Source organism: Oncorhynchus gorbuscha, linkage group LG18 (assembly GCF_021184085.1).
Source record: "Oncorhynchus gorbuscha isolate QuinsamMale2020 ecotype Even-year linkage group LG18, OgorEven_v1.0, whole genome shotgun sequence".
In the NCBI taxonomy this organism is placed as follows: domain Eukaryota; kingdom Metazoa; phylum Chordata; class Actinopteri; order Salmoniformes; family Salmonidae; genus Oncorhynchus; species Oncorhynchus gorbuscha.
This window is the reverse complement of record NC_060190.1, coordinates 81400312-81409920: the sequence shown is the minus strand read 5'-3', so window position 1 is coordinate 81409920 and position 9609 is coordinate 81400312. Positions and strand designations below refer to the sequence as shown.

General features: G+C 36.9%; 1 protein-coding gene across 1 annotated transcript in view; it reads left to right on the top strand.

Annotated features, from left to right (window-relative positions):
- Nucleotides 1-1123: 1123 nt before the first annotated feature.
- Nucleotides 1124-9609, top strand: part of LOC124004217 (stabilin-1-like) — a 118636-nt gene continuing 110150 nt past the window's right edge. The window contains exons 1-2 of the mRNA XM_046312980.1: nucleotides 1124-1560; nucleotides 9412-9609. The exon at nucleotides 9412-9609 is cut by the window's right edge and continues 73 nt beyond it. Coding sequence (XP_046168936.1) covers nucleotides 1480-1560; nucleotides 9412-9609 — 279 coding nt within the window. The 5' untranslated portion in view covers nucleotides 1124-1479. The remainder of the gene's footprint in view (nucleotides 1561-9411) is intronic.

Genomic DNA, 9609 nt, shown 5'->3' with positions numbered 1-9609 from the left:
TACTGAAACTACTGAAACTCCTCTCTCTACTGAAACTCATCTTTCTACTGAAACTACTGAAACTCTCTCTCTACTGAAACTACTGAAACTCATCTCTACTGAAACTACTGAAACTCCTCTCTACTGAAACTCCTGAAACTCCTTTACTGAAACTACTGAAACTCCTCTCTCTACTGAAACTACTGAAACTCATCTCTACTGAAACTACTGAAACTCTCTACTGAAACTACTGAAACTCCTCTTTACTGAAACTCCTCTCTCTACTGAAACTACTGAAACTACCCTCCCTCTCTACTGAAACTACTGAAACTCATCTCTCTACTGAAACTACTGAAACTCTTGAAACTCTCTACTGAAACTACTGAAACTCCTCTCTACTGAAACTACTGAAACTCTCTCTAATGAAACTACTGAATCTCCTCTTTACTGAATCTACTGAAACTCCTCTCTACTGAAACTACTGAAACTCTTCTCTCTACTGAAACTACTGAAAACTCTCTACTGAATCTACTGAAACTCCTCTCTACTGAAACTGCTGAAACTCCTCTCTAATGAAACTACTGAAACTCCTCTTTACTGAAACTACTGAAACTCATCTCTCTACTGAAACTACTGAAACTCCTCTCTACTGAAACTACTGAAACTCTAGTGAAACTCTGAAACTGAAACTACTGAATCTCTTTACTGAATCTACTGAAACTCCTCTCTACTGAAACTACTGAAACTCCTCTCTAATGAAACTACTGAAACTCCTCTTTACTGAAACTAATGAAACACTGAAACTCCTCTTTACTGAAACTACTGACACTCCTCTCTCTACTGAAACTACTCTTTACTGAAACTACTGAAACTCCTCTCTCTACTGAAATTCCTCTCTCTACTGAAACTACTGAAACTCCTCTCTACTGAAGCTCCTCTAGCGAATCCTCTTCTCTTTTCGGTGGGGTTTGGAATAAAGTGGGAAGACATGCGTTTCTGTTCTAAAGCTGGTGGGTGGTTGGTTCTAGTTTAACTAGCTACCTCATTCTGCCTCTCCAGCAATCAGCACATTGAACTTGACTGGAGTAGTCTGCAGTCTGTAACTCACACTGGCACAGCAGGCAGTCCATCAGGAAGTAGAATACAGAATTTAGGAAGGTATTTGGGGAGTTTCTGCTCTCTAACATCTCAGGGGATCCGAGATAAGGGCTCTGAGGGCTGAGCTCTAGGGGAGGAGACGAAGGAGGTGCCTGACACTTTTTTAGAAAAAATGAACAGTTGAATTCCACTACTTCTTACAAGGTTTTGGCACTTTATGGAGACAGTTGTCAAGGGAGAAGAGGAGAAAGACACAGAACCCTGGTCTAGAGAGGCACATATGTGGATAGAACCGGGCAGTGTTACCTACCCACTGTCACACCACGGACTCTGCATTGACCCATTGTTTTGGATGTGAGACTGAGGACTAATTGTGGAGAAACTGCTACTGTACTGGACGACATGATGCAGTCAACGGAACCCACCATGCTGATTCTGCTACTGACACTGGGAACCATGGTGACGTGTAGTTTACAACAGGCAGTAAGACATTGCTTTTTTGTCATGGCGTTTATAATAACATAATACATTTTATTTGTAAAGTGTATTTTCGAAAGTGCTACACAGCCTTGTAAAACGTACAATAATAGATTTCACATTATTTAAATTAGATTAGTTTTTGATTAAAACAGGAATTAAACACATGAGCTGGCACACCCAGAAAAAATATATATTTTATGTCGAGGTGCTGACCCAACGGTGAATAAACTATAAGCTATAAACATTTTTTTTTAAATATTCACACACTATATATAAACTCCATGTCATTTATTGGGTAAAACACCAAAGTTTCGGCCTCATTGGCCCTTCTTCAGGGTAATGTCATGAATGCTTGAACAAGGTTGTGTAGACAAAACAATTAGTGCAACCAATGACAACAGGCAGGCGTGTGTCATCAACATTAAGTTAATGAGAATGAATTGAGTGAAAATAAAACTATAGTTTATAGCGTATTGAATATCTCTTATCATATGAGAACACAATTGAATATTGTACATATTATTAGCATCAACATACGTTATTGTTTGATTCAATTTCACATATATGTCGCTTCCTGTTTCCTGTTTGCGTAATAAGCATCATCAACATATCCGGTGTACTCTGATACGCTGTAGAAACAACATATACATTTATAAAAGAGAGAATTGTTCATAAGAAACACCTGATATCAAAGTCTATACTCAGACCATTAGGGGGGTCAATGTTTTAGAGAAGGATATCAGGTAAGCCTCCCTTTGTGGTAGTAGGATCTGGATGTTAACTCCTCTCCTTGGAGTAGTCTTTGTGGTAGTAGGATCTCCATGTTACCTCCTCTCCTTGGAGTAGTCTTTGTGGTAGTAGGATCTGGATGTTACCTCCTCTCCTTGGAGTAGTCTTTGTGGTAGTAGGATCTGGATGTTAACTCCTCTCCTTGGAGTAGTCTTTGTGGTAGTAGGATCTCCATGTTACCTCCTCTCCTTGGAGTAGTCTTTGTGGTAGTAGGATCTCCATGTTACCTCCTCTCCTTGGAGTAGTCTTTGTGGTAGTAGGATCTCCTGGATGTTAGGATCTCCATGTTACCTCCTCTCCTTGGAGTAGTCTTTGTGGTAGTAGGATCTGGATGTTAACTCCTCTCCTTGGAGTAGTCTTTGTGGTAGTAGGATCTCCATGTTACCTCCTCTCCTTGGAGTAGTTTTGTAGGATCTATGTTAACTCCTCTCCTTGGAGTAGTCTTTAGATCTATGTTAACTCCTCTCCTTGGAGTAGTCTTTGTGGTAGTAGGATCTCCATGTTACCTCCTCTCCTTGGAGTAGTCTTTGTGGTAGTAGGATCTGGATGTTAACTTCTCTCCTTGGAGTAGTCTTTGTGGTAGTAGGATCTCCATGTTACCTCCTCTCCTTGGAGTAGTCTTTGTGGTAGTAGGATCTGGATGTTAACTTCTCTCCTTGGAGTAGTCTTTGTGGTAGTAGGATCTGGATGTTAACTCCTCTCCTTGGAGTAGTCTTTGTGGTAGTAGGATCTGGATGTTACCTCCTCTCCTTGGAGTAGTCTTTGTGGTAGTAGGATCTGGATGTTAACTCTCTCCTTGGAGTAGTCTTTGTGGTAGTAGGATCTCCATGTTACCTCCTCTCCTTTCTTTCTTCTCCTTTCTCCTCTCTTTGAGAGCATTAAGTTTAACAGCGGAGGGGTAAGACATGTTTCTCTTTGGTTTTAGATCACATAGGTTGTGTCTTAGGTCTGTCGATAGGAATTGTTTCAGTGTGGTCTGTCAGTAGTGTGTTTTGTAATGTTGTCTAATGTAGTGTTGTATATTATAGTGTTGTATATTATAGTGTTGTATATTATAGTGTTGTCTATTATAGTGTTGTATATTATAGTGTTGTATATTATAGTGTTGTATATTATAGTGTTGTATATTATAGTGTTGTCTAATGTAGTGTTGTATATTATAGTGTTGTATATTATAGTGTTGTCTAATGTAGTGTTGTATATTATAGTGTTGTCTAATGTAGTGTTGTCTAATGTAGTGTTGTATATTATAGTGTTGTCTAATGTAGTGTTGTCTATTATAGTGTTGTCTAATGTAGTGTTGTCTAATGTAGTGTTGTATATTATAGTGTTGTATATTATAGTGTTGTCTAATGTAGTGTTGTATATTATAGTGTTGTATATTATAGTGTTGTATATTATAGTGTTGTATATTATAGTGTTGTATATTATAGTGTTGTATATTATAGTGTTGTATATTATAGTGTTGTATATTATAGTGTTGTATATTATAGTGTTGTATATTATAGTGTTGTATATTATAGTGTTGTATTATAGTGTTGTATATTATAGTGTTGTATATTATAGTGTTGTATATTATAGTGTTGTATAATGTAGTAGTGTTGTATATTATAGTGTTGTATATTATAGTGTTGTATATTGTAGTGTTGTATATTATAGTGTTGTATATTATAGTGTTGTCTAATGTAGTGTTGTATATTATAGTGTTGTCTAATGTAGTGTTGTATATTGTAGTGTTGTATATTATAGTGTTGTATATTATAGTGTTGTATATTATAGTGTTGTATATTATAGTGTTGTATATTATAGTGTTGTATATTATAGTGTTGTATATTATAGTGTTGTATATTGTAGTGTTGTATATTATAGTGTTGTATATTATAGTGTTGTCTAATGTAGTGTTGTATATTATAGTGTTGTATATTATAGTGTTGTATATTATAGTGTTGTATATTATAGTGTTGTCTAATGTAGTGTTGTCTAATGTAGTGTTGTCTAATGTAGTGTTGTCTAATGTAGTGTTGTATATTATAGTGTTGTATATTATAGTGTATATTTGTGTTGTATATTATAGTGTTGTATATTATAGTGTTGTATATTATAGTGTTGTCTATTGTAGTGTTGTATATTATAGTGTTGTGTTGTATATTATAGTGTTGTATATTATAGTGTTGTCTAATGTAGTGTTGTATATTATAGTGTTGTATATTATAGTGTTGTATATTATAGTGTTGTCTAATGTAGTGTTGTATATTATAGTGTTGTCTAATGTAGTGTTGTATATTATAGTGTTGTCTAATGTAGTGTTGTCTAATGTAGTGTTGTATATTATAGTGTTGTATATTATAGTGTTGTATATTATAGTGTTGTCTAATGTAGTGTTGTCTAATGTAGTGTTGTCTAATGTAGTGTTGTCTAATGTAGTGTTGTCTAATGTAGTGTTGTATATTATAGTGTTGTATATTATAGTGTTGTCTAATGTAGTGTTGTATATTATAGTGTTGTATATTATAGTGTTGTCTAATGTAGTGTTGTATATTATAGTGTTGTATATTATAGTGTTGTATATTAATGTTGTATATTATAGTGTTGTATATTATAGTGTTGTATATTATAGTGTTGTCTAATGTAGTGTTGTATATTATAGTGTTGTATATTATAGTGTTGTATATTATAGTGTTGTCTATGTATATTATAGTGTTGTATATTATAGTGTTGTATATTATAGTGTTGTATATTATAGTGTTGTATATTATAGTGTTGTATATTATAGTGTTGTCTAATGTATATTATAGTGTTGTATATTATAGTGTTGTATATTATAGTGTTGTATATTATAGTGTTGTATATTATAGTGTTGTATATTATAGTGTTGTATATTATAGTGTTGTATATTATAGTGTTGTATATTATAGTGTTGTATATTATAGTGTTGTATATTATAGTGTTGTATATTATAGTGTTGTATATTATAGTGTTGTATATTATAGTGTTGTATATTATAGTGTTGTATATTATAGTGTTGTATATTATAGTGTTGTATATTATAGTGTTGTATATTATAGTGTTGTCTAATGTAGTGTTGTCTAATGTAGTGTTGTATATTATAGTGTTGTATATTATAGTGTTGTATATTATAGTGTTGTATATTATAGTGTTGTATATTATAGTGTTGTATATTATAGTTGTATATTGTAGTGTTGTATATTATAGTGTTGTATATTATAGTGTTGTCTAATGTAATGTTGTATATTATAGTGTTGTATATTATAGTGTTGTATATTATGGTTTTGTCTAATGTAGTGTTGTATATTATAGTGTTGTATATTATAGTGTTGTATATTATAGTGTTGTATATTATAGTGTTGTATATTATAGTGTTGTATATTATAGTGTTGTATATTATAGTGTTGTATATTATAGTGTTGTCTAATGTAGTGTTGTATATTATAGTGTTGTCAGGTGTGTAGAGCCTTCAGGTAGTTATTCACCCTGCTACAGGACAGGTGTATAGAGCCTGCAGGTAGTTATTCACTATGCCACAGGACAGGTGTATAGAGCCTGCAGGTAGTTATTCACTATGCCACAGGACAGGTGTATAGAGCCTGCAGGTAGTTATTCACTATGCCACAGGACAGGTGTATAGAGCCTGCAGGTAGTTATTCACTATGCCACAGGACAGGTGTATAGAGCCTGCAGGTAGTTATTCACTATGCCACAGGACAGGTGTATAGAGCCTGCAGGTAGTTATTCACTATGCCACAGGACAGGTGTATAGAGCCTGCAGGTAGTTATTCACTATGCTACAGGACAGGTGTATAGAGCCTGCAGGTAGTTATTCACTATGCCACAGGACAGGTGTATAGAGCCTGCAGGTAGTTATTCACTATGCCACAGGACAGGTGTATAGAGCCAGCAGGTAAATACAAAGCAGGATAAGGACAATTTAGTACTGTAGATTTAGTGCTGTAGATTTAGTGCTGTAGATTTAGTGCTGTAGATTTAGTGCTGTAGATTTAGTGCTGTAGATTTAGTGCTGTAGATTTAGTACTGTAGATTTAGTGCTGTAGATTTAGTACTGTAGATTTAGTACTGTAGATTTAGTGCTGTAGATTTAGTGCTGTAGATTTAGTGCTGTAGATTTAGTGCTGTAGATTTAGTGCTGTAGGTTTAGTGCTGTAGATTTAGTACTGTAGATTTAGTGCTGTAGATTTAGTACTGTATATTTAGTGCTGTAGATTTAGTACTGTAGATTTAGTGCTGTAGATTTAGTGCTGTAGATTTAGTACTGTAGATTTAGTGCTGTAGATTTAGTACTGTATATTTAGTGCTGTAGATTTAGTACTGTAGATTTAGTGCTGTAGATTTAGTGCTGTAGATTTAGTGCTGTAGATTTAGTGCTGTAGATTTAGTACTGTAGATTTAGTGCTGTAGATTTAGTACTGTATATTTAGTGCTGTAGATTTAGTACTGTAGATTTAGTGCTGTAGATTTAGTGCTGTAGATTTAGTACTGTAGATTTAGTGCTGTAGATTTAGTGCTGTAGATTTAGTGCTGTAGATTTAGTGCTGTAGATTTAGTGCTGTAGATTTAGTGCTGTAGATTTAGTACTGTAGATTTAGTGCTGTAGATTTAGTGCTGTAGATTTAGTGCTGTAGATTTAGTGCTGTAGATTTAGTGCTGTAGATTTAGTGCTGTAGATTTAGTGCTGTAGGTTCAGTACTGTAGATTTAGTGCTGTAGGTTCAGTACTGTAGATTTAGCATACTTAGGTACTGTGGTTAAGGGGTTTTATTCAGTATGCTACAGACTTAGTGTTAGGTATTTTACGTACAGTGCATTCTGAAAGTATTCAGACCCCTTTTCCAATATTTTTTACGTTACAGCGTCATTCTACAATTGATTAAATATTTGTTCATCAATCTTCACACAATACCCCATAATGAGAAAGCAAAAACAGGTTTTAATTATTTTTTCATCACTTTTGGCAGCGATTACAGCCTCGAGTCTTCTCGGGTATGATGCTACAAGCTTGGCACACCTGTATTTGGGGAGTTTCTTCCATTCTTCTCTGCAGATCCTCTCAAGCTCTGTCAGGTTGGACCGGGAGTGTCACTGGAAAGCTATTTTCAGGTCTCTCCAGTGATGTTTGATCGCGATCAAGCCCGGGCTCTGGCAGGGCCACTCACGAACATTCAGAGACCTGTCCCGAAGCCACTCCTGATGTCATGCCCTGACCTTAGAGAGCTTTTTATGTCTCTATTTTGGTTTGGTCAGGGTTCGATTTGGGTGGGCATTCTATGTTCCTTTTTCTATGTTTTGTATTTCTTTGTTTTGGCCGGGTATGGTTCTCTATCAGGGACAGATGACTCTCGGTGTCTCTGATTGGGAACCATACTTAGGTAGCCTTTTCCCACCAGTGTTTTGTGGGTAGTTGTTTTCTGTTTAGTGTTTAGTACCTGACAGGACTGTTTAGTGTTTAGTACCTGACAGGACTGTTTAGTGTTTAGTACCTGACAGGACTGTTTAGTGTTTAGTACCTGACAGGACTGTTTAGTGTTTAGTACCTGACAGGACTGTTTAGTGTTTAGTACCTGACAGGACTGTTTAGTGTTTAGTACCTGACAGGACTGTTTAGTGTTTAGTACCTGACAGGACTGTTTAGTGTTTAGTACCTGACAGGACTGTTTAGTGTTTAGTACCTGACAGGACTGTTTAGTGTTTAGTACCTGACAGGACTGGTTTCCCTTTGCACTTTGTTCTTTTTGTTTCAGTGTTCAGTTAAATAAAAGTCATGAACACTTACCGCGCTGCGCTTTGGTCCGATTCCTCCTCTTCCGACGACGACACCCGTTACACCTGAATTGTCTTGGCTGTGTGCTTAGGGTCGTTGTCCGGTTGGAAGGTGAACCTTCACCCTAGTCTGAGTTCCTGAGCGCTCTGAAGCAGGTTTTCATTAAGGATCTCTCTGTACTTTGCTCTGTTCATCCTTACCTCGATCCTGACTAGTCTCCCAGTCACTGCCGCTGAAAAACATCCCCACAGCATGATGCTGCCAACACCATGCTTCACCGTAAGGATGGTGCCAGGTTTCCTCCAGACGTGACGCTTGGCATTCAGGGCAATGAGTTCAATCTTTGTTTCAACAGACCAGAGAATCTTGTTTCTCATGGTCTGAGAGTCCTTTAGGTGCCTTTTGGCAAACTCCAAGTGTGCTGTCATGTGTCTTTTACTGATGAGTGGCTTCCATCTGGCCACTCTACCATAAATGCCTGATTGGTGGAGTTCTGCAGAGATGGTGGTCCTTCTGGAAGGTTCTCCCATCTCCACAGAGAAACTCTGGAGCTCTGTCAGAGTGACCATTGGGATCTTGATCACCTCCCTGACCAAGGTCCCTCTCCCCAATTTCTCCAGTTCCTCTTCCATTTCAGAATGATGGAGGCCACTGTGTTCTTGTGAACCTTCAATGCTGCAGAAGGATTTTGGTACCATTCCCCAGATCTGTGCCTCAACACAATCCTGTCTCGGAGCTCTATGGACAATTCCTTCGACCTCATGGCTTGGTTTTTGCTCTGACATGCACTGTCAACTGTGGGACCTTATATAGACAGGTGTTTGCGTTTCCAAATCATGTCCAATCAATTGAATTTACCACAGGTGGACTCCAATCAAGTTGTAGAAACATCTAAAGGATGATCAATAGAAACAAGATGCACCTGAGCTCAATATCGAGTCTCATAGCAAAGGGTCTGAATACTTGTGTAAATTTGATAAACCTGTTTTTTTTTAAAGAAAAACAATTGTAATACATTTTATAATAAGGCTGTAACATAACAAATTGTGGAAAAAGTCAAGGGGTCTGAATACTTTCCGAATAAACTGTAAGTATTGACTCAGGTATGTGTCCCAAGAAGTACCCTATACAGTGCACCTCTTTTGACCAGAGCCAAGTGGGTTCCAAAATATGACAACAGTGAATCATAACAAATACATACAACAAAATATCTATGTCCATATTACCCTGGAGGAATTGGGAGGAAGTGATCACTGTGTTACTGTATCGCAGCAGAGCTCTATGAACCGTTGTGATGAGACCGGAGCCGACCAGACCACTACCCCCTGTACGTCGTGTGCTGCCTCCCAGACTCAGCTGTGTCCCAGGGGCTTCAAGAAGTACACCACCCAGTCCATGGATACCAACATGGGCCAAGATGGTTGCCAGTACTCAGTAACCATCGCAGGGCAACAGGTGGCGTTGAACGGC